Raw genomic sequence first — 26,549 nt, forward strand, 5'->3', positions numbered from 1 at the left:
ATGATGGAAGAAAGTGTGGTCCACAAACATTTCTATCAGGTCACCTGCTGTTTGAGTTTTGTCCAACACTTACAAAGATCGGACACCTCTCCACCTCATCATATCCACCACCAGTTCACTGACGTACAAACCGCCGAAGCACTTGGTCAATCTTCTCGCTCCGCCTGTGCATCACTGTGCACATCGTATTACGAAATCACGATTTTATCATCAGAATCAACCGTCTTCAATATATTAAGAGTATCATTTTGGCCAGTTTTGACATGGTCGTGCATTTTACGAATGTACCTATCGAAGACCCTCTGGACCGCATTTATTCGAAAGTGACGTGATCGATCCATTTAGGCTTCACAACCACCAGTACTATAATCTTACCCTCGGCGTTATGATGGGAAATCCATTGGCTCAAAGTGTTGCGAATCGCTTTACAAAGCAGTTCGAGGATTTACATCATATAAGCTCCCATTAAAGCCTGGTTGTTTCTTTCAATAAGCTGAAGAAATATTTGGCATTTGGCCCCATGGACGTGGAAACTCAACGAGATCTTGGGACATCTCAACAGCACTGATAGTAGCGTCCAATTCGCTATGGAACCAAGAAATGACGATGCCTTGGCATTCCTCGACCATCTCGTCCGCCGCAAAAGGAAATGGAGGTCTTCGCCACAGCGTCTACAGATAACCTACGCACACCAGTCGTCTGTATTAGCACGCTATCAGCTATCATCAGCAGCACAGAGGCGCACTGTGTTACCAACGTTGGTACATTACGCAGTAATGACATCAGACGCAGACAAACTGCCCCACGGGCTTAGCCACCAACGCCAAGTATACAGAAACAACAGGACAACAACGACCAGATAAATGAACTGGATTCAAGCAAGAATCACATAAGGCCATCGATGAGGAACAGGAAAAGAAACTTGCTGTTTTACCGTTCTGTGACTCCGCGTCGAATAAGATAGTAAGCCTGCTGAAGAGACACAAGGTCAAATCATCCGTCAAGCCATTGTCAAAAATACGACAGATGCCGAGACCAGTTACGTATATGGAAACTCTTAGAACAGCTGCCGTCTACAAAGAACCTCTCAACTGTGGCCAGTCGTACGCCATGCAAACACTGTGCACTGTAGAACAACGCAGGAAGGAGCGTGAGAGGTTTTATCATCTTCGAAAAATCCGATTAAGCTGAGCATGCTGTAGATAAAAGCTACAGGGTCAAGTTTAACGGAACCCGTGTCGTGGCTCGCACTAACGGTTTCTGGACAGTGTAATTAAAGAAGCTACAGGAACAGAAATCACTGACAGTACCTCTGACGGAGACGACCGCCTAGAGCTAAGCGTGGCGTGGCATCCGCCAAGTGCCGGCTGCGACGGCAGTTAAAGTATGTAAGGGCTTATCAACTGTTTGTCAGCAGCTACTCCAGCTGACAATGGCTCGTGGGATGTCAACCACTTGGCGCGACTGGAAGCCGAAGAACATTTTCTTCAGGATTACCACCGCGAGACTCTGAACTGTTACAGTACTCTTGAATCATCTGTCCGAAATATCCTAAATAAATGTACCTTTTCTACAAAATTTTTTACGAAATTCTTTGTTGAGAAAAATGATTGTATCTTTCTGGCAAGAGTCTGGCTCCATTGCTGTTCGTATTTTTGTTATTACTCTTGAAAGAGATAGTTACTAGACTATGCTCACGGTCTCCCTCCACTCATCTATACAGGGTGAAAAGTATTTAAACCGACAAACTCTGAGAGGTTGTAGGGGACATCAAAACAAATATTTTTCCCTAATGTCATTTTTTCCTATGAGGATTATTTAAACTGTATTGCCCTCTTCAGTGGTTAGAGGCCGTATTACGATCTTCAGTTGTTAGAGGGCGTATTATGCTCTTCAGTTGTACGCAACTGCTGTCCACCAGTGTTGTAGTGCACTGTCTCTGTTTACTAATAGAGCGATACACCTGGAGTGAGTACACTGATATGGTTGGTACGTACTACGTAGCGCACCACAACGGACGAGCTGCACAGCGGGTTTCTCAACAACAATATCCTAATCGCCGTATCCCGCATCATACGACCTTTGCTGCTGTGTACCAACGTCTGCGTGAGACCGGGTCATTTAGCCGATTACCTGGACAGGGACGCCGTCACACCGGAAGAACGCTTCAATTTGAGGAAGCTGTCTTGGAGCATGTGAAGCGGGATCCTTCAATCAGCACTCGTGCAATTGCACGTAACATACGGACGAATCAGACGAATGTAAGAACAGTCCTTCAAGAGCAATTGTTACGTCCATTTCACTTACAGCGTGTCCACAACCTGGAACCAGTTGATTATCCACCCAGAGCACAGTTTTCGCAGCGGTACCTGGAACAGTGTGAAACGCATCCTACATTTCCATACTCTGCGTTGTTTACCGATGAAGCAACGTTCGGCCATCATGGCGTCTTCAACGCGCACAATTTGCATGTTTGGAGTGAGGATAACCCACATGTCACAGTTACTAGCGCTCATCAAGTGCCGTTCTTCGTTAATGTGTGGTTCGGTGTTGTTGGGGACTGTTCAATTGGTCAGTATCTGCTACCCAGGCCATTAAATAGTAGGCACTATTACAATTTCCTCACCAGAGCATTGCCAGAATTGCTGGAAGAAGTCCGGCTCCCTGCAAGACAACGCATGTGGTTCCAACATGACGGGGCGCCGGCACATTTCAGTCGTCGTGTGCGTCGATTCATGGACCGACGGTTACCAGAAATGTAGACTGGCATAGGTGGTCCTGTACCATGGTCTGCTCGATCCCCAGATATGTCCCCTCTGGACTTTTTTGTGTGGGGAGAGATGCGCAACCTTGTATACGCAACTCCTATTGCATCAGAAGAGGATCTGGTTGCCCGGATAGTAGCAGCAGCAGGAACTATTCAGGATACTCCTGGGGTTTTTGTCCGTGTCAGACAAAACATGATCCGACGGTGTAAGCTTTGTTTACGTGTCAATGGAGGCAGTTTTGAAAATCTACGGTAATTGAAATTGGGTTGTGTTAATGTGTTGTCTTTTGGTCATTAAAAATGGAAAAGTGTTTGTTGGTTTAATTAATTTGCTGCCAGATAAATCTTCCTCTACCGGTTTAAATACTCCTCATAGCAAAAACTGACATTGGGGAAAAATATTTGTTTTGATGTCCCCTACAACCTCCCAGAGTCTGTCGGTTTAAATACTTTTCGCCCTGTATTCTCATGCATTCTGTCCTCTACTCAGGTCTTTCTCTCCGTTTTATAAAAATTAAATTCAGTCGCAGTTAAGTGGTAATTCATGTGGTTTTGGGAGTCACTGCTAGGTAAATAACAGTAAAAACAACAAAAGAATTTTGTTATAACATGCTAAAATCTATGGAAAACAGCTAGCAGTGTATGCCAGGTCGTAAGTGAAATGTGATACAGGAATGGGTAAATTAATGAAGTCAGTATGCAAAAGGAGTAGGGAACGCACCCGTTGATGTGGATGACGAAGCCGTCGTCGACGCCCCTCCTGATCATGTCCTGGATGGCCTCCATGGTGCAGATGCTCAGACCCAGCACGTTCACATCCAGCATGCGCCTCCATGACTCTGTCGGTGCAGCTGCGCACATCAGAGATTCTATCTCAGCGAGCAACGAAAATATCGGCATACACATTCAAAAACATTACATATTTTTAAGCGGAAGTGTATACCCAGAGACTAGTATACTCTTTTCTCTCTCTCTTTCTCTCTGTTTATCTATCCATCCAACTATGTGTGTGCGAGCTAAAAACAAACGGATTTTTTTTTTAATGTAGCAACGTTACTCCACGCGAAATTATACTCTGAAGGCCCAAAGAGAGTGGCACAACTGCCCAATATCTTGTAGGGACCCCTAGAGCATGCAGAAGTGCCGCAACACGACGTACCATGGACTCGAATAATGTCTGAAGTGGTGCTGGTGGGAACTGACACCATTAATCCTGAAGGGCTTTCCATAAATCTCTAAGAGTAAGACGGCGTGATCTCTTCTGAACAACACGTTGCAAGGCATCCCATATACGCTCATGTCTGGGGAGTTTAGCGGCCAGCGGAAGCGTTGAAACTCAGAAGAGCGTTTCTGGAGCCATTTTGTAGCAGTTCTGGACGTGTGGGGTGTCGCATTGTCGCCGGATGGGGTGGCGCTATAGTCTGGAACCGCGCGACCGCTACGGCCGCAGGTTCGAATCTTGCCTTGGGCATGGATGTGTGTGACGTCCTTAGGTTAGTTAGGTTTAAGTAGTTCTAAGATCTAGGGGACTCGTGACCTTAGAAGTTAAGTCCCTTAGTGCTCAGAGCCATTTGAACCATTTTTGTGGCATTGTCCTGTTGATATTACTCGTCCGTCGAAATGCGCAATAGACATGAATCGATGTACGAGTAGCTGATCAGACAGGACCCTTACGTACGTGTCACCTGTCACAGTCGTATCTAGACGTACGGGCGAGGGGGGGGGGTTCCCATATCACTCCAACTGCACACGCACTACACCATTACAGAGCACCAGCTTGAACAGTTCTCTTCTTTCATACGGGGTCCATGGATTCATGAGGTTGTCTCCATACCCGTACAAGTCCATCCGATCGATACAATTTGAAACGAGACACGTCCCGACCAGGCAACATGTTTACTCATCAACAGTCCCATGGTGGTATTGCGGTGGGAGGGGGAGGGCGGAGGGAAGCCTCAGGCGAGGCATAAAGTTATTTGTCGTGCAGTCATCAAGGGCACACGTGTGGGCCTTCGGCTCCGGAAGTCCATATCGATGATGTTTCGTTGAATAACCCGCACGCTGACACTTGTTGATGGCCCATCATTGAAATCTGCAGCAATTTGCAGAAGGGTTGCACTTCTGTCACGTTCAACGATTCTCTTCAGTCGTCGTTGCTCCCGTTCTTGCATGATCTTTTTCCAGCCGCAGCGTTGTCGGAGATTTGATGTTTTACTGGCTTCCTAATATTCACGCTACTGTCGTGAAATGTTCGTATAGGAAAATCGGAGATCCTGTGAACATCCATTGCTCGTGCGCCGACGACAACACTACGTTCAAACTCACATAAATTTTGATAACCTGCCGTTGTAGGAGCAGCAACCGATCTAACAACTGCTCCAGACTCTTATTTTATATAGGCGTTGCCGACCGCAGCACCGTATTCTGCCTGTTTACATATCTCTGTACTTGAATACGCATGTCTACACCTGTTTCTTTGGCGCTCCACTGTAATAGAAGATAGAAGAATATTAGCATATACACAGTGCCACAATAGAAACAAACTGATTATCGTACAATATTCTTGAACCACACTGAAAAATATTTTGTACGTAGTGTGACGAACGACGTAAGAGTAAATGTCATCTTTGACAACGCAGTTATAATGCAATTAAAAACGTAAAGTTAAACTGTAAATAAATATAAAGCGAACGAAACAGAAAAATATTTAATTAAAATTCCAAAATGAAACTGTACGTATGTAAATTAAAGTAACAGTCACAAAAGTAAAATTAATTCAAGACAAGAAAGTGTGAAGAATAGGTTGAAGAGGTATTACATGTGAGCGGTGACAGAGAAAGAGAGGGTTAAAACTGACAGTTGTAATAGGGAGTGCGTAAGATTAATTATTTATCAGTGGTATGAACAACATCTCTTGCGCTACGGAAAACGTGAGTTTAAAGATTGTGCAGGTGCGAATAGGTCTCACCCACTCAGGGTGCTATACAAACTTAATTATGTGTATAGACAGTCCGTCCATTCTGGAAATCGAGAATCTCTGATATTAGCAAGATATCAATCCCAGAAATTCCAAGATTTTCGAGAATGTTCAAAATTTGACGTTGGATAAGAAATGACAAAATACTTTTTTGTGTGATACAATTACACATTTACAGTTTTGGGATTTTTTTCCTTTACTTGTACTGTGAAAGCTTGCTTCTAGTCAAATTTCATGATTATAGGCCAACAGGAGACAACCTACAGGTTTTGATGTGTGCATTTGAGAGTACCAAAATTTGTGACTTAGGAGTCGTGTCTTTTGACTACACTGATTTAGAAGCTTCCATTTTTTTACTACGCAAAGGCTCTGTGGGCATTAGTATGTGACAAAATTTCAAACTGATACGTCTGACTCTTCCTGAGGGAAAGGGTTTCTAACAGTCGGCCACACAGACAGACGGGCAACACAGTAATTCTACAAGGATTCCTCTTTCAACGATTGACAGGCGGAACTCCGTAAACAGAACATGTGAAGTGCATAGACAGTCAGAATAAAATGAATAAATACAGGAGAAATGGTGGAATAGAATGGAATAGGCAGTGTGGGGAGCAGTGGAAAACTGTGGGGATTGAGTGAAGTTTGGAAGAGGGGGAGTACTGAACTGTGTTGGTTATTTAATATTAGATCAGGACTTTGGGCCAGATGCTTGTTAATTTCCAGGGCTTGGCGTTGGTTCCTTAAGTGGAGGACATGGTAGCTGTGGTCCTGGCTCACTACATGCTCCTCAGACGTGTAAAGTCAGAATTCTGCTACCGTCAGATGTTTTTCAGGTCAACCACGCTAGTCGTTATGCCTCTGTCAGAATGACCAATAGAAAACTTATCACAAGCGGGACAAGTGACATTATATATACGCCGTTGGTAAGTGGCTGGGCCTTCTCGTTTCTACTGAAAGTATACTGGGCCCTGGGGTTCCTGTGATAGTAAGAAATTGCCGGATTTGAGTTATTTGAAGGCATTGTTTTGATATTTGTCATACGTATGGGATTGCACACCATTTCATGCAAACATCGGAAGGAACAGTAGAGGGAACGTGGATGGGCATAATTTTCAATTTTTCGCGTGTAAGATGTGGTCAGTCTGGACAGGGCTATAGCTGTTGGATAAGGAAACAAATTTTATTGTTTCAAAATCTGCTTTGAAATTTTTTCTGTACGTGGAAGCAGAGGAGAGACGGTGCGCTATTACTCGTAGGTCAAAATCTGTGTGTTAGCGTGCTACTGGGTGTTTGTAAGCAAGAAGGTACGATTGTGTCTGAAGTCAGAATTGTGCTACCTCTGCTGCCTGCTTACACGTTCAGCCAGGCTATCTGCTATGTCTCTGCCCGATTGACCAATGTAAAACTTATCACTAATGTCACAAGTAATTTTGTATACCCCGTTCTTCGCTAGTAATTGGGTCTTTTCGTTACTTCTGAAAATATACTGGGCTGTTGTGTTCCTCCCGCAATAGGAAATTGCAGGATTTCATTGTTTTGCCAACAGTTTGTGATATCTGTCCTAGGTATGGGAGTGTTCACCATTTCCTGGAAATGCTGGAAGGAAAAGCAGAGTGAGCTTGGAAGTGAGGCATTAGTTTCAATTTTTCTTTTCTATGCAAGATACAGTTATTCAAGTTAGAAATATAGCAACTGGTTAAAGCAATAAATTTTACTGTGTCAGATTCTGCTTTGAAATCTCCCTTGGACATTCGCACAAATATGGGACAGTGCGACAGTGAGTCGAAATTTGCATCTTTGTGTGCTACTGGGTATTGTGAGCAAGAAGGTATTATTTCTACATCTACACCTATACGCTGCAAACCACAGTTGAGTACATGGCAGAATGTACGTTCCATTGCACCAGTTATTAGGGTTTCTTCACGTTCCATTCACGTATGGAGCGCACTAAGAATGATTGTTTGAACGTCTCTGTCCATGCTGTAATTATTCAAGTATTATCCTCACGACCCCTACGTGAGCGACATTTAGGTGGGCTTAGTACACTCCTAGAGCCATTATCTAATGCCAGTTCTTGAAACTTTGTTAGTAGACTTTCTGAGGATAGTTAATGTCTATCTTCAAGAACCTACCAATTCTTCAGTATCTCTGTGACACTTTCCCACGGGTCAAACAATCCTGTGACCATTCGTGCTGCCCTTTGCAGTATAGATTCAGTTACACCTGTTAGTCCTATCTGGTAATGGTCGCACACATCTGAGCAATATTCTCGGAACAGTCACGTGAGTGATTTGTACGCAATCTCCTATGTCGACTGATTGTGCTTTTCCAGTGTACTACCAAAAAGCGACCTCTGCCACCTGCTTTACCCGCGACTGAGGCTATGTGATCATTCCATTTCATATCCCTACAAAGTGACACACCCAGATATTTGTATGAGTTGGCCAAATTCAACAGCAACTTACCGATATTACAGTCACGGGAGACTACTCTTTTTCGTTTTGTGAAGTGCACAGTTTTACATTTCTGAACGTTTAAAGCAAGTTGCCAATCGTTGCAGCACTTTGAAATCTTATGAAGATCTGACTGAATACTTATGCAGCTTCTCTTAGACAGAACTTCTTTATAGGTAGCAGTATCACCTGTAAAAAATCTGAGGTTACTATTAACGTTTAACAAACGACATGAACAGCAAAGGTTACCACACACTTCCCTGGGGAAATGTCTGTAGTTCTGTTTTTTGTGTAATTTTATGAAACAACTTGTTAGTCAACTGACGTCGACGGTTGGGTCTAGGAAGGTTATGGATTTATTGCCAATCTCCACTGTGAACTGAAAATTTTATGTTGACTGAGCTAAAAAAAAAGTATTGTGTTGTAGTGCCTATCGATGTAAACAGTATATTATACACGTAATATTTGCAGTCAAAAGTTATTTGCTCAAGAAATGTTCCATTGATATTTCAGCCAGTAGTGGACTACGAGAGGACCCCATAGGAAAACTGTACAAACAGTTAGATGGCTTATGCTTAAAGCTCTGGTGCCAGAAGTACAACGATTATTCGTGTTGAAAAGGACACGGTAAGAAGAGCAGACAGTCTTCAATTCAGCGTGCCACTCAAAACCTCTATCCAGAAAACCAAACCTCTTCTAGCTACTTTGGATGCTCTTGGTTAAGAACACCACTCGACTTTTAAGGCGTATTTGGTACCTGATGCTGAGATTATGTAGTCTTCGTATCGTCGATATATCTGTATGTAAAAATTGACATGATTAATGGAATATATTAAACGTCCACTGAAAAAAAGTTCCATGTGGATATCATAACCACAACTGGCTCTAAAAAGAGAAGTAACGAGAAGTGATGTGAGCATGGCCACATGAAGAGAACACTACGCAATTTAGTGAAAAATTTGTACAGGTAAGGTATTGCTGTCGTTCCTTATCATTTGAATACAGATTAGCGGTTTAGCTGATAGCAAGGAACTTTGTACATACTTGTCAGGTCTTCGTCAACCAAGACTGCGACGTTGTTGACGAGGATGTCCACTCCAGACAGGTTCTCTCTGATCCACTTGAAAACGGCCAGTATACTCTCCTCTTTGCTGACGTCCGCTTCCAGGGCGTACAGTTTGCCAGGGGCATCCTTCAAAGCCAGAGCCTGCACGAAAGCAGAAACCACGGTGATGAAAAAGGAACGCAGAATATCGTTAGTTACCTGATTACTAGAGAAAATTATATCCTCAACAAGAAGGCTGAGCAATTGCAGGTGACTTATCTTTCTCTTCCTTTGGCCTCTGAACTGATTCACCCAGTCGTTTCAAATGAGCCTACAGTGTAACGTGGATACCGAACCACGGAGCTACTCGTAATTTTTCGCGAGTTCAAATCATTGTGGGACATTAGGGAAGTGTCACGTAACGTATCAAATTCTAGGACTGAACCGTGGATCTCAGGATTTTTAGTGTGTCACTTACCCACAGACTCACTGGTTAATAAAACGATCGGGTAGTTTCGAAGTAATCAACCTGCATTCTCCAGAAGAGATTTACCGTAGCCATGAGGAACTTAAATACTGGCTTGACTTGGATCTGTGCTGTGTTTTCCCACATATAAAAAAAAGGTTCAAATGGCCTTGAGCACTATGGGACTTAACATCTATGGTCATCAGTCCCCTAGAACTTAGAACTACTTAAAACTAACTAACCTAAGAACAGCACACAACACCCAGTCATCAACAGGCAGAGAAAATCCCTGACCCCGCCGGGAATCGAACCCGAGAATTTCCCACATATCACTTCAGTGCTTTGAACACAGGGTCATCACTCTCCGTTGGATACAGGTGACAGACTGACTTGCTACATTAGTGTCAATGCCTTTAAACTCTACTAATCAGCTGAGGTAATGGGAAACCTTCCCTTTTGTTAAAGGAACATTGCATGTCCTATTCCGCCAACGTTAAATTATCGAATTTTGTGACCCATTATCTTGGAAGCTTTTTAAGACACCAACTTACAATTTACCATGATTATTGAATGTACCTTTCTAGATACACTGAACTAGAATTAATACTAAAATTGTATTGTGGGGCATGTATTCTTTTTTTTCAAAAACTCAATTTTTGACAGAATTTAGTAAATAAATGAACATAAAAACAAAGCAACTCAGGATATTTTATATATTTTAGTTCCATATGTGTTGAATTTCACACTTGGCATGCAGTGAAAATCACATGTCTCTACCATCAGTACTTTTTTTTTTTTTTAGAAAAAGAGTCATTTATTTCATAAAATGTAGTTCAGAGATATTGAGGTTTAAAACATTTTTATTACAAATTCTTATACAGATTTACATTTTTGCGTCTTTTATGCACTACAATTGCACTGTCCCATAGTCTGCGTTTTCTTTAGCGTCACAACAGCTCCGTGCTTGCCTCCTCCTTTGCTTTCTTGCTTCTTTTGTCATTTGCTGAGCAGCTAACTCTGCTTCACATACACGAAGCTCATCTAGTTTCCGCAGTCCTCTAGCTCTGTTCTGCCCAAATCTTATCCCCAACTCCTCCAGAACCTGAAGTCTTTCATGGTCCCCACCATTAAAAGCCATTACAGCATCAAACACTGCTAACTTTATAGTCATAAGGCTAAGAAATACATTTTTAGGTACACAGCACTATACAACATTATTTAAGGTCTCACTCACATTCTGGGTCTTCCAATGTACACACTTCTTCAGTAACTCAAGTTTTGCCAAATCTCGGCAAATAGGTTTGATTGCCTCCATTACTGTCAAAGGAAGAGAATGTTTATGTATAAATTCATGTTGAGAGCCTATATTTGGTGGAGGTGGACACAAAGCATGACATGGCTTTTCATTGGTTGATATTCGATGGAAGAAAGTGCTCCGAACAACTCTTTTCATCTTCTCTAAGTTGTCACAATCATTTCTAGTGGCTTTTCCATAATATTCATCTAATTCATCACTTACTTTGTCCATTAGTCTTCCAGCACAATTCATTGTCTTGCCATCAGACAGTTTTTTGTTACCCAACTTGGTTTTTTAGGTTTATTCGTATTGCACATTTCTGAGACGTAGCAGTAGGCACAAAACAAAGCAATGCGCAGCCTTCTAGACTGTGTAGTTCCCAAGATATGATTGCTCAACTGTGGCAGTATATGAGTATAGCCGTGAAATTTGACAGTCACTTGTCAACATTCAAAATGTCATTTTAAGGTCTCACAATTGTCTGATTTTTAATGTATTATATACCAAAATGTTCAGGAAAGTCCAAAGTACATTATGGAGTAGAAAACAGAAAATGTCAAATTTCAGCGAATTTCATGTACAATGTCCTCTTCAGATTTTATACAATATCCGTCACTGTTTCTTTAGACATTAACATCAAAATTTGGAGGCTGCCACAGAGTAGGATACAAGAAGCTTATTGAAACGATCATCATCATTGGAACAGTTCCGTAGTCTTTGTAAAAATGGATTTTATTTACAAATTTTCAACAACATTGACACTTAACCTTCTGACATTTGGAATATGTTGGCGCATGGAGGTAATATATTCTTATTTGTATTGGTCTAAAGGTTCTAAAAGCTGTTCTATAACATTTATTACTAAACCATTATATGAATGTAGATACCAAAATCATTTAAATTACTAGTGCTGCATGAAAGCAAGCACACAATTAAATCTAACACCAGTGATTGCAATTCTCAGATGTGGTGTTTCCTGTAATTCTTTGCACTGATGGGTCCGTGTAGTGCATTTCTGCAACTTGGGACAGCTGTCCAGCTTTGAGAATGCATAAGAGCACGGATGGGAGCACATCACACAGACCATAAAGATGTTTCTGCTGGAAACCAGGGTTCCGAAAGAAACCTACACATGCTCGGAAATGAGTGCTGTTTTTCTACAGTAGCGAGGATCCTGGGCATTTACTGCGAGGATGGCAGTCCAAAAGCACACAGCACAACTTAAATTTCAGTGCACAAGTAGCTTAAATAATGCCTTTTAGAAGAGATAGAATCTGCGAAGAAAAGTGAAAAACACCAAGCACTCAGCATGGGACACAGCCATTGAGGGCTGGAGGAGGCTGCAGGTGTAGACGTCTAAATTAAAGAGACTCGGGTGTGTGGGCGTGCAGCTATTTCTGTTGGACGAAATGAGAGCGGTAGAGAATTTCTGTCTACTGTCCCACTCTTAAGAGAGAACTGAATAGTATTGGTCAACCACCACAGTTTCGTTAGGAGATTTTGTATTTAGGTCAAGATGATAACGGATGGTGGATGAGGCTGAAGAGATGAAGATTTTCAACTCAGTAAAAGAGGTTTGTAGATGTACAAACAGCGATATATGCTCATACAATATTCTTGATCATCGACTCTCATCAAATGGTTTAACGTCCGAGAGTTTAGGTCGAATGCTATTTGTCTGTTATCAAGTGATGACTATCGTGTGGTTGCAGCTAACATCTTTACGTACCCCTCTTGCACGGTATGAATCCATTGGTATTAATTACAGCCTATATAAAAGCTTTTGTTGTCCACCAGCTGCAACCACTTCAACCTTTCTGTAGCTTCATCTCAGATATGAATCGGGTTAGCAGGTAGCAGGAACAGTTGTTGCTCTTTTGTTGAAAGCATATATTTACTCTCAAATGGAATTTAACAAAAATGCAAATGACAATATATATATATATATATATATATATATATATATATACTGTCATTTGCATTTTTGTTAAATTCCATTTGAGAGTAAATATATGCTTTCAACAAAAGAGCAACAACTGTTCCTGCTACCTGCTAACCCGATTCATATATATATATATGAATATCAGGAATCCGGTAAAACTTCAAATCTCTGACGTCGCTGCGGCCTGAAAAAAATTCTACAAGAATGAGACCAACGACGACTGAAGAGAATCGTTGAACGTGACAGTAGTAGAACCCTCCACAAATTGCTGCAGATTTCAATGTTGGACCCTCAGCAAGTGTCAGCGTGAGAACCATTCAACGAAACATCATTGATATGGGCTTTCGGAGCCGAAGGCCCACTCTTATACCCTTGACGACTGCACGCCACAAAGCTTTATGCCTCGCCTGGGCCCATCAACACTGACATTGAACTGTTGATGACTGGAAAGATGTTGGACGGTCAGACGAGTCTCGTTTCACATTAGGTCGAGCGGATAGACGTGTACGGGTATGGAGACAACCTCATGAATCCATGGACCCTGCATGTAAGAAGGAGACTGTTGAAGCTGGTGGAGGCTCTGTAATGGTGTCGGACGTGTGCAGTTGGAGTGATATGAGACCCCTGAAACGTCTAGATACGACTCTGACAGGTGACAAGTACGAAAGCATCCATTCATATCCATTGTGCATTCCGACGGATTTGGGTAATTCCAGTAGAACAATACGATACCCCACATGTCCAGAATTGCTAGAGTTGTTCCAGAAACACTTTTCCGCTGATCATCAGACTCCCCAGACATGAACATTATTAAACATATCTGGCATGCATTGCAATATACTGCTCAGAGGAGATCTCCACCCCTCATACTCTCATGTATTTATGGACAGACGTGTAGGATTCATGGTGTCAGTTCCCTCTAGCACTACTTCAGACATTAGTCAAGTCCATGGTACGTCGTGTTGCGGCACTTCTGCGTGCTCGCGGGGGCGTTACACTATATTAGGCAGGTGTACCAGTTTCTTTGCCTGTTCAGTATGTGTACTGTAATATTTGTATTAGACGTTGTGTCACTAACCGAATGGAAATTAAATCTGCTGTAGACAGGGAAAATGACTTCTTGTTCAATGAAAAATGTTGTGTACATCAATAAAACTGTATAACATCTAAACAGAAGAAATCAGTGGGCACCTAGAGAAAAGAGAAAGAGAAAGAGAGAGAGAGAGAGAGAGAGAGAGAGAGATAAAGCTCAAAGGAAAAATGCACTGCAGTTGGCTAGCAAAGCTTTACGTAGATACTGTGCTGTCTTTGGATTCTGTTTTAGGAAAGAAGAAGCTATTAGTTGATTCCCATGACAAATCACACCACGATAATTGTCTACTTATTTACTGTACTCACAGTGACTACGGAAGTTTCAGGTGTTTTTTAGACTGTTATTGCAAATATAATTCACATCACCAAGTATTGAAACGTATCGAGTTTTAGATGCTCTACATTTCTTTAAAATGTCACACAAAGAATCATCATGGTTTATGAAGTCTGTATCCGCCAGTCCTTGCTGACAACTGTTGTGAGGTAGTTCTTCCAAAACCACTTTGTAACCTAGTTAATACACCTCTATCCATATTAAATTCCAAAATTAAATTCAGATTGCCACTGATGCATTAAAATATTAAAGTAAGTGAAACAACCACCAATGATTGAAAAACTAAGTACTCCTCAGATTCATTTCTCTTCTGTAAGGATAGTTCTAATGCTGCTTTGGGAGCTGGATCTGATAGCAGCCTGTGGGAAAGTGAGGGGCGCAGCTATCCAGTGGCTAACGCGCAGTAAAAACGTTTCTAGCTGAAATGTCAGGTACTGAAGCCACCTATTCACAGGCTAACAAGTCAGCCAACACCCCTCCCTCCCCCCCACTGAGCACGTCGCCGATCTGTCTGTCTGTGCGTATGCACACAGCAACTGTATGATGGATCCTACCTGTGCCCAGTCTCATGGCAGCTTTCACCATGCCAAAACAGAAGGGTAAGGGCAGAGTGTGAGTGGGAGGTATCAGTTGGAAAAGCAGGTAGCGGTGAGCCAGTGGATCCGATACAACTAGACTCATGGGATTCCATTTCGGTTTTACAAAGAGTACTTCACTGCATTGGCTCCTTACTTTGCATTTTAGCCGGCCGCGATGACCGTGCGGTTCTGGCGCTGCAGTCCGGAACCGCGGGACTGCTACGGTCGCAGGTTCGAATCCTGCCGCGGGCATGGGTGTGTGTGATGTCCTTAGGTTAGTTAGGTTTAAGTAGTTCTACGTTCTAGAGGACTTATGACCTAAGATGTTGAGTCCCATAGTGCTCAGAGCCATTTTTTTTAGCTTGCATTTATCGCGAATCTCTTGCCCAACGTAAAGTCCCGAGCGATTGGAAAAAAGCGCAGGTGACGCCTGTATATAAGATGGGTAGAAGGACGGATCCTCAAAATTACAGACCAATATCCTTAACATCGGTTTGTTGCAGGATTCTCGAAAATATTCTCAGTTCGAATATAATAAATTTCCTTGAGACAGGCAAGTTGCTGTCCATGCTTTAGAAAGCATCGCTCCTGCGAAACGCAACTCGCCCTTTTTTCACATGATATCTTGCGAAACATGGATTAAGGGTATCAGACGGATGCCATATTCCTTGACTTTTGGCTCGGTGACCCACTGCAGACTCCTAACTAAGGTGCGAGCAAATGGGATTGGTTCCCAAGTATGTGAGTGGCTCGAAAACTTCTTAAGTAATAGAACCCAGTACGTTGTCTTCGATGGTGAGTGTTCATCGGAGGTGAGGGTATCATCTGGAATGCCCCAGGGAAGTGTGGTAGGTCCGCTGTTGTTTTCTATCTACATAAATGATCTTCCGGATAGGGTGGATAGCAATGTGAAGCTGTTTGCTGATGATGCTGTGGTGTACGGGAAGGTGTCGTCGTTGAGTGGATGATACAAGAAGAGTTGGACAGGGTTTGTGATTGGTGTAAAGAATGGCAGCTAACTCTAAATATAGATAAATGTAAATTAATGCATATGAGTAGGAAAAAGAATCCCGTAATGTTTGAATACTCCATTAGTACTGTAGCGCCTGACACAGTCACGTCGATTAAATATTTGGGCGTAACATTGCAGAGCGATATGAAGTGGGACAAGCATGTAATGGCAGTTGTGGGGAAGGCGGATAGTCGTGTTCGGTTCATTGGTAGAATTTTGGGAAGATGTGGTTCATCTGTAAAGGAGACCGCTTATAAAGCACGAATACGACCTGTTCTTGAGTACTGCTCGAGCGTTTGGGATCCCTATCAGGTCGGATTGAGGGAGGACATAGAAGCAATTTAGGGGCGAGCTGCTAGGTTTGTTACTGGAAGGTTTGATCATCACGCGAGTGTTACGGAAATGCTTCAGAAACTCGGGTGGGAGTCTCTAGAGGAAAGGAGGCGTTCTTTTCGTGAATCGCTACTGAGGAAATTTAGAGAACCAGCATTTGAGGCTGACTGCAGTACAATTTTACTGCCGCCAACTTACATTTCGCGAAAAGACCAAAAAGATAAGAGAGATTAGGGCTCGTACAGAGGCATATAGGCAGTCATTTTTCCGTCGTTCTGTTTGGGAGTGGAACAGGGATAGGAGATGCTGGTTGTGGTACGAGATACCCTCCGCCACCCAACGTATGGTGGATTGCGGAGTATGTATGTAGATGTAGACTGTAGACCCAACCACTATTCGCGAATATAAAGGCGAACGTGTCAGAGCAGACCCGCTCGGCTGGGGGTTTGGTTTGACTGATAGCCCTGTGAATGGGTGGGTGGCTCAAGGCAGATATCCCAGTCACGGGGCCATTGTCAGAGACAGTACCCCAAATGCAGCTCCCAAGGCAACTTTCACCAGGGCATAAACTCTAAACTGTCATTGTGAGATGCCTAGGAAAGAATGCTTTCGCAAAATGTGAATTTGCAAGGGTGTGGGGGGACATGACATAGGCTGAGAGGAATCTGCTTGACTCACAGTAGGTCAGCAGGCCTGATTGTTTTTATTTTGTACACAACTATCAGGTTGGTTTACCAAAATCATTTTCACAGTGGGGAGGAAGTGCTTATTTTCGGTTCTTTTCTTTTGCAGAAATATGAAACCATTATCATGACTGGAGAGAACTTCTGCTTTCCATCCGCTCTGAGGTAGATAATTCATTACTGGTTATTCACAGCCATTTCTTGAGGAGAAGGGAAACTAATGTCTGAACTTGAAAGGTCTCTAGCGATTGGCTGAAGAGATCCACTGTAGAGCTGCACAGATGGAGGATGTTGCCTTAGAGCTGACCATAGATGCCAGAGGTAAATTTTTCACTTTCAGCTGTAATCAGAGTCATACTCAGCCTGAGTCTTAGACCGATGATAAGAAGAAGCCACATTTGCGAGAGTTGTGACGAGAGGATCGTGAAGTTTTTCATTGCAAGTTAGAGTCATGATTTTCTATAATTAATCCAAACATATGGCTAGTTGAAGTCATCATATTTTTAGGCAAGGCTGCTACTGATTGCGTGGACGTTTCTGGGTCCTTTTCTCCAGTCTATTGCAAATTTCGCAATCATGGGCGTTTAGGTGGGCAAAGCGAATTTTATCGTTTCATTTCCAGTTACAACAAACTGTGACAAGGTCCTACCGTGTCTCATTTACAATCCAAGTGAACTTTTGTGCACTGCATTGTTAATTGTTTTGTGTGGTGGAATCCAATTAATTCTTTTAGGAATAAACAACAGTTTACTGTGACATTTCGTTTCATTTTGTGGAACGATGAAACCTCTTTCTGTTACCATATCTAAAGCTATGTCACACTCCATTCACGTTTATTCGGCCACCCGTGTTTGAATTAAGATTCTTGTTAGTTTCAGCCGCATGATTGTTTTTTTACTGTTTTACTGTTTTGTTACTGTACGAGTCACTGGGGTCAGATCTTGTTAGCATGTCAGACGTAGGTTAAATGTTCAACTGTAGATTCATATAAAGCAAAGCCCAAATTTGAGTTCTATTACAATTCAGAACATGAGGATTTGTTTTGGTTTCAGTATTACTACTGACTATTTTAGTGTTGTGATCTGCGGGTAAATGAAAGTTTTCGATAAACAATCACTTAAAATTCAAAACTGAACAGTAGGGATTATGAAATGGTTTACTGTCCCAATGTAAACAGTGGCAGTGGTCCAAAGTGTGAGTGTATTGCAAACGGCATGACATCACAAGTCGCTGCTTCCCCATAGTCTGCGCGTGACTGAAATCTAAATAACTGTTAAACGTGAACAGACATCTGATAGAGAAACTGACTGCTACAATAGGTTAAGTTAGGAAAAGTTTTATTCTACTCTGTGACATGCAGATGTTCTTAGTGTTGAACCTAAACAAATTAGGCACCAGATGATGGTCGAAAGTCCATAACTCATAGTACTATTATCATATAAGAGATAAGACATTTAAATTAATACTGTTATGTGGCTAACTGCATGAATGAAGATGCAGTTGCATAAATTATTTACAGTGACATATGTTTGCCACGAAGTTAAGGAGTATATGTCATGCGTTTACTGTGTCTTTAAAAAATGTGTTTCCGTTGATGGTGCTGTTTTTGGCAGATGAGCAGCCATTAATCTGTTAACGTTCACTTGGCGACTAGCACTGAGATGAAGTTGAGCGTGTGAAATCTTGTGAGTGGAGTGGTGTCATTGTGTACGGGGTGTCTCATTTAATACGTAAACTAACGCTGCTGAAAGGTAGGAAGCTAAAGCAAATAATTAATGACCTCCGCTCCCTTACCAACTTGCTTACTGTAGACTAAGAAAGAGACTTCATGTACTGCTCTGATCACTTTTTTCATAGTTGTAATAAGCAGTTTGTGGATAACGAAATCTTCATTACTATTACTCAAATCCTTCAATCATTCCTCTCGTTTGTAACATCGATAAAAATTAAAGTGACATTCTGGCCGCATTATGGTCTCGGAATATGGGTTATCTGCGTTTTGAGAATCTGAACGTGTATAATGACGAATCGGTTATTCGGTACGTGTTCTGGCCCACATGCATGTTTTTGCTCCCATATTCTTTCTTTGTGTTCTTCACTCACTCTCAGAGTATATTTCAATGCCCTTTTACAAGTACAATTACCGTAAGAAGTCGTGAGATTTGCACTTTCGGTACCATGTGGTCACGCAATGCGGGCCTTCATTATTTCACCACCTGTGTGCTTAAATTATGGTTGGTATCTCTGTTGTTTGTGCTATTTTCGACCCATTAAAGATTTTTTAGGAATTGTTGTTACTGACTTTAAATACCCTCTGCTTAATGTTCCGTAATATTCATAATAATGTAACTGAAAATGTTCGAAATTTAAGGCGTTTTTACCGAGCGAGGTGGCGCAGTGGTTAGCACACTGGACTCGCATTCGGGAGGACGTCGGTTCAATCCCGTCTCCGGCCATCCTGATTTAGGTTTCCCGTGATTTCCCTAAATCGCTTCAGGCAAATGCCGGGATGGTTCCTTTGAAAGGGCACGGCCGATTTCCTTCCCCATCCTTCCCTCACCCGAGCTGGCGCTCCGTCTCTAATGACCTCGTTGTCGACGGGACGTTAAACACTAAGATCCTCCTCCTCCTAAGGCGTTTTTATGTAAAATGAGAAAAAAATTGGTTTTACCAGTACCGCTTATGGAAAACTGTGAGGTTCACTCAAATGAAATCTGGTCAGTTCGTCTACTTTTGCATTACACGTTATGTGGCATCACGTAACTGCGGGTATGGTGGCGCCATCTATTGGTAGGTATGTACCGACTTGTCAGAAAATCCAAGGAAGTTCTGGTCTTACGTTAAATCAGTAAGTGGCTCGAAACAGCATACCCAGACACTCCGGGATGATAATGGCATTGAAACAGAGGATTACACGCGTAAAGCTGAAATACTAAACACCTTTTTCCAAAGCTGTTTCACAGAGGAAGACCGCACTGCAGTTCCTTCTCTAAATCCTCGCAAAAACGAAAAAATGGCTGACATCGAAATAAGTGTCCAAGGACTAGAAAAGCAACTGGAATCACTCGAGGAAAGTCCACTGGACCTGACGGGATACCAATTCGATTCTACACAGAGTACGCGAAAGAACTTGCCCCCCCTTCTAACAGCCGTGTACCGCAAGTCTCTAGAGGAACGGAAGGTTCCAAATGATTGGAAAAGGGCACAGGTAGTCCCAGTCTTCAAGAAGGGTCGTCGAGCAGATGCGCAAAACTGTAGACCTATATCTCTGACGTCGATCTGTTGTAGAATTTTAGAACATGTTTTTTGCTCGAGTATCATGTCGTTTTTGGAAACCCAGAATCTAGTCTGTAGGAATCAACATGGATTCCGGAAACAGCGATCGTGTGAGACGCAACTCGCTTTATTTGTTCATGAGACCCATAAAATATTAGATACAGGCTGCCAGGTAGATGCTATTTTTCTTGACTTCCTGAAGGCGTTCGATACAGTTCCGCACTGTCGCCTGATAAACAAAATAAGAGCCTACGGAATATCAGACCAGCTGTGTGGTTGGATTGAAGAGTTTTTAGCAAACAGAACACAATGGAGAGACATCTACAGCCGTTAAAGTAACCTCTGGCGTGCCACAGGAGAGTGTTATGGGACCATTGCTTTTTACAATATATATAAATGACCTAGTAGACAGTGTCGGAAGTTCCATGCGGCTTTTCGCGGATGATGCTGTAGTATACAGAGAAGTTGCAGCATTAGAAAATTGTAGCGAAATGCAGGAAGATCTGCAGCGGATAGGCACTTGGTGTAGGGAGTGGCAACTGACCTTTAACATAGACAAATGTAATGTATTGCGAATACATAGAAAGAAGGGTCCTTTATTGTATGATTATTTGATAGCGGAACAAACACTGGTAGCAGTTACTTCTGTAGATTATCTGGGAGTATGCGTACGGAATGATCATATAAAACTAATTGTTGGTAAGGCGGGTACCCGGTTGAGATTCATTGGGAGACTCCTTAGAAAATGTAGTCCATCAACAAAGGAGGTGGCTTACAAAACAATCGTTCGACCTATACTTGAGTATTGCTCATCAGTGTGGCATCCGTACCAGATCGGGTTGACGGAGGAGATAGAGAAGATCCAAAGAAGAGCGGCGCATTTCGTCACAGGGTTATTTGGTAACCGTGATAGCGTTACGGAGATGTCTAGTAAACTCAAGTGGCAGGCTCTGCAAGAGAGGCGCTCTGCATCGCGGTGTAGCTTGCGCGCCAGGTTCCGAGGGGGTGCGTTTCTGCATGAGGTATCTGATATATTGCTTCCCCCCACTTATACCTCCCGAGGAGATCACGAATGTAAAATTAGAGAGATTAGATCGCGCACGGAGGCTTTCAGACAGTCATTCTTCCCGCGAACCATAAGCGACTGGAACAGGAAAGGGAGGAGGAGGAGGAAGTTAGCGTTTAACGTCCCGTCGACAACGAGGTCATCAGAGACGGAGCGCAAGCTCGGGTTAAGGAAGGATGGGGAAGGAAATCGGCCGTGCCCTTTTTCAAAGGAACCATCCCGGCATTTGCCTGAAACGATTTAGGGAAATCCCGGAAAACCTAAATCAGGATGGCTGGAGACGGGATTGAACTTTTGTCCTCCCGAACAATCAGGAAAGGGAGGTAATGACAGTGGCACGTAAAGTGCCCTCCGCCACACACCGTTGGGTGGCTTGCGGAGTATAAGTGTAGATGTAGATGTAGATGAGACTGACGCGCGCACCGCTTGATGTTGTATAGCGGCAGTGTGGTTTCACGCCTAAGAGAAGGTGGTTACACAAGTTATCGACTACTACCAAACACGCAGGAGGGGAAGCAGGAACAGCGCGCCCGGTAAGCCGTGCGGTCTAATGCACGGCTTTCCGGATTGGGACGGAGGGCCTGGTTCCCGGCACGAATCCGCCCGGCGAACTTGTGTCGAGGTCCGGTGAGCCGGCCAGTCTGTGGTTTTTAGGCGGTTTTCCATTTGCCTCGGCGAATGCATGCTGGTTCCTCTTATTCCGCCTCAACTACACTATGTCGGCGATTGCTGCGCAAACAAGTTCTCCACGTACGCATTCAGCACCATTACTCTACCAGGCAAACATAGGGGTTGTACTCGTCAGGTGTGAGACGTTCCCTGGAGGGGGGTACACCGGGGGCCGAACCGCACACTAACCCTGAAGAAGTGGTTCGGTGTGGGGCGGCGGAGGGGTGAAGTGGACTGCGGTAATCGTCGTGGGGCTGTGGACCACGGCGGCTGCGGCGGGGACGGAGCCTTTCCGTCGTTTCTAGGCCCCCGTTTAACATAAAATACAATACATACAAGCAGAAACAACGAGCAGTGATCCGATTTTTGGCAGCGGAGGGAGTTGGAGGCTGAGAAGTGTATCGACAGATGAAGGCTCTGTACGGTGAGTTCAGTCTGAGTCGTAAGTGTTGTGGAATGGCGCAAACGATTCCTTGAGGGGCGCGAGTCACTGGAAGACAATGCTGGTCCTGGACAGGCTCATCGCCTCATCACATCGGTTGCGGAAGTGAACGCTTTAGTCTTGGACAACCTCAGAATCACCGTGGACGAGATCTATCGTTGTTTGGACTTCTAAAACAACCTATTCGCGGATATCGATTCCAAACGGACGACGAAGTGTGTGACTGGGTCCAGTCACGGATCCGACAGCAGCCTATTAGCTCCTTCGAGGATGGAATAGACCGGCTAGTATCGCAGTGGGATAAATGTGCCAACCGTTCCGGCGACTATTTTTGAGTATATGTACTGTGTATAGCTCCGTTTTTGAGTTAATGAAATCGTTTCCGTTACTTTACACTAGTGACCGGGTTTCATTTGTCTGCCCCTGATAGGAGAAGGCGGGAAAACAGGCCAGGGCTGGAAAATCGGCCATTGAAATTTTAGACCTGTATAGTGATGCTGCCTGTTCCAATACACATCATCATTGTTGTCATGAGTTTGACAGAGGGAGCCTGTTCTGTTACATTTTTAGTAAGGAATTTTCTGATTTTCAGTTGTCTAATGAAAAGTAAGCCATTTATACTACTCTGGAAACTTCATGGCAGATTAAAACTGTGTGCCGGACGGAGACTCGAACTCGGGACCTTTGCCATTCGCGGGCAAGTGCTATACCAACTGAGCTACCCAAGCATGATTCACGACCCGTCCTCACAGCTTTACTTCAGCCAGTACCTCGTCTCTTATCTTCCAAACTTTACAGAAGTTCTCCTGTGAACCTTGCAGAACTAACACTCCTGAAAGAAAGGAGTAATGTAAAGCTGTGAGGACGGGCCATGAGTCCTACTTGGGTAGCTCAGTTGGTAGAGCACTTGCCCGCGAAAGGCAAAGGTCGCGAGTTCGGATCTCGGTCCGGCACACAGTTTTAATCAGCCAGGAAGTTTCATATCAGAACAAACTCCGCTGCAGAGTGAAAATCTCATTCTGGAAACATCCACCAGGCTGTGACTAAGCCATGTCTCCGCAATATCGTTTCTTTCAGGAACGCTAGTTCTGCAAGGTTCGCAGGAGAGCTTCTGTAAAGTTTGGAAGGTAGGAGATGAGGTACAGGCAGAAGTAAAGCTGTGAGGACAGGGCGTAAGTCGTGCTTGGGTAGCTCAGTTGGTAGAGCACTTGCCCGCGAAAGGCAAAAATCCCGAGTTCGGATCTCGGTCCGGCACACAGTTTTAATCTGCCAGGAAGTTTCATATCAGCGCACACTCCGCTGCAGAGTGAAAATCTCATTCTGGATATATTTCTCCCTTTACCCGATTAATACCTAAAGTAATACTTTTTACAATGTCACTTTTTAAACAAAATTTTTTCGCTTATAAATGTAACTCCTTGTTGTTTCTTCCTGTCTGGTAGCTTGATCTACGAACCGCTAATGTCGACGTGACATCCGACCGGGAAATATGGTACCACCCTACTGCTCGGGAGAAGTGGCTAAGTTTACTACTTTCCCAATTCTTTAGTTTTAATCTGTTCACCTCACTGAGAGGTACTTATTTCGATGTATCGCACATAGTACTACAGACAGATTTCTAAATCGTTTTATACAGAAAGATATATTTCTGTCCTTTCGAGACGATTCTGACATGATTAATTGCATTTAGTGTTCTGGCCTACCGACAAGCGCTGACATGAAGATGAAGAACGCAAGAGCAGAGAGGCAACAGTACACTGACTAGGACGTCACCACGACAGCAGCGGCAACTATACGAAGAGAATATAAGCGCCGCTCCTACTGAAACGACCCCTTAGAAAAATTATGAATGACTGTGCTGGTGAACTTCTACGTTATTTGATTTTCAGACAGCTGAGCAAAACTGAACGTACTCAGGCAATTCTCTCTTTACTTTTTCTCATAATCACTAAAGTGACACATAATATTTTAGCGCAAGGCAGTCTGATTTCAATAATCCCTACAAAAGAGTGACTCTGACTAACAGTAAGCTGTACCTTTCATGAATCACATACCGCAAAAAAAATCATCTTACTCGAACTACTGCAATACGGCAAGCGCCAATACTGCGAGCTAAATAAAAGATTGTAACTACTGAAGGCACTAACTACTTATAGGCACAGTTAGCAAATGAAAGATTTTAATAGAGAGCAAACAATGTATTTACCTTAATGGTGTTCAAAAGTCATCATATATATATATCAGTTCATGACATCCAGTCTTACAAATTTCTTTTTTCTGTCGGTCACCCGTCCAGATCGTCCGTTCTCAAAACTCTGGCATCTCTCTCCCCACATCACCACTGCTGGCGGCTCACCTCTAGCTGCACAACGCGTACGTTATGCGCTGTTCACATCCAACTGCCCAGCACTACACAATCGAATATTCCGATAATGAGTCCAACCAGCCACAGACTGCACACAGCACAGTCAGCGATTTTCATACAGGGCGCTACGTGGCGTTACCAACATAAAAACCTAAACAGCCTAGTTACACTGTTAGCCTCGGCCGGACAGTAGTACAAAGGCACTAGCAGACCTGGAATAGAAGAGCCGTCATCCTGTTACAGTGAGACTTGTGCCTTACATTATTTGCTTATGTGGACATTGTATGTAGCAAAGGACTGTCAATCTACTTTACTGTATTAAAAACCATTAATGTGATTTGCTTGAATTGTTGTGTAGCTATCCCAGAAGGCTGCATCCTTTAGGCACTGACGTTTCAGAGTCCGAACAGGTCTTGGAAGGCCCAACGGTACCGACCGGCCGCCGTGTCATCCTTAGTCCACAGGCGTCACTGGAGGCGGCTATGAAGGGGCATGTGGTCAGCACTCCGCTCTCTCGGCCGTATGTCGGTTTACGAGACCGGAGACATTATATTCTCAATCGAGTAGCTCCTCAGTTTGCCTCACAAGGGCTGAGTGCACTCCGCTTGCCAACAGCACTCGGTAGTCCGGATGGTAACCCATCGAAATGCTAGCCCTGCCCGACAGCGCTTAACTTCGGTGATCTGATGGGAACCGGTGTTGCCACTGCGGTTAGGCGATTGGCTAAAGAAGTGAAAGAAAAGTAAATAAAAAAAACTGGTTTCATTTCTACTAGTACAATTTCCAAACTTCTATTACGACGTTTAAAAAAAGTAAATAAATAAAAAATATATTAAAAAATACGGGGGCAACTGGGAGTAGAATTCGCTTTTTGAGGGTTCAGTATAAACTTAATATGTATATAGATAATAAAAATAATTTCGTGTTGCTCGGTGGTGTGTTGCTAGTCTATCTACTCGACGCCACTTCGGCGACTTACATATCCCTAACCCATCCCAGTTACGCATATGGGGAAAGGAGACCTGCAGTTTAGCAAAATCCGAACCACGTGTTGTTTCCGGCGACTGCTCCCATCGTTGAGAGGTGAAGACTATGTTAAAACGAAGACTAAAAAATCCATGGACCAACCGAGATTCGGCACCAGGACCTCTCGGTTTGCAGTAGACCCCCAAGATCGATATGTGTGTATACGGTTTATCTATATGTTTTGATAAGTGTCAAATATACAACACAAATAGCTGTATTTTTTGACTGCATTCACTTAGAAAATTATTTACGCCATTTGTGGATCTTATTAGTTGATATAAATTTCAATTTGGTATCTCTACTCATTACTGAGAAAAAAGGGTCTTAGCAGAATGAGATTTTCACTCTGCAGCGGAGTGCGCGCTGATATGAAACTTCCTGGCAGATTATAACTGTGTGCCGGACCGAGACTCGAACTCGGGACCTTTGCCTTTCGTGCGCAAGTGCTCCACAATCTGAGCTACCCAAGCACGACTGACGCTCCGTCCTCACAGATTTACTTCTGCCAGTATCTCGTCTCCTACATTCCAAACATTACAGAAGCTCTCCTGCGAACCTTGCAGAACTAGCACTCCTAAAAGAAACGATATTGCGGAGACATGGCTTAGCCACAGCCTGGGAGATGTTTCCAGAATGAGATTTTCACCTGCAGCGGAGCCATGTCTCCGCAATATCTTTTCTTTCAGGAGTGCTAGTTTTGCAAGGTTCGCAGGAGAGCTTCTGTAA

At 43.3% G+C, this 26,549-nt stretch overlaps 1 protein-coding gene and 1 pseudogene across 1 annotated transcript in view; both read right to left on the reverse strand.

The window, feature by feature from the left end:
* Positions 1-26,549, reverse strand: part of LOC126284842 (dehydrogenase/reductase SDR family member 11-like) — a 43,410-nt gene that overhangs the window by 15,038 nt on the left and 1,823 nt on the right. Inside the window, exons 2-3 of the mRNA XM_049984069.1 lie at positions 9,242-9,404; positions 3,489-3,618 (exon numbers count right to left, since the gene is read on the reverse strand). Of these exons, the coding sequence (XP_049840026.1) occupies positions 3,489-3,618; positions 9,242-9,404 (293 nt within the window). The remainder of the gene's footprint in view (positions 1-3,488; positions 3,619-9,241; positions 9,405-26,549) is intronic.
* Positions 25,404-25,521, reverse strand: LOC126285693 (5S ribosomal RNA; annotated as a pseudogene).

The sequence above is a fragment of the Schistocerca gregaria genome, chromosome 8, assembly GCF_023897955.1.
Source record: "Schistocerca gregaria isolate iqSchGreg1 chromosome 8, iqSchGreg1.2, whole genome shotgun sequence".
Taxonomy (NCBI): Eukaryota; Metazoa; Arthropoda; class Insecta; order Orthoptera; family Acrididae; genus Schistocerca; species Schistocerca gregaria.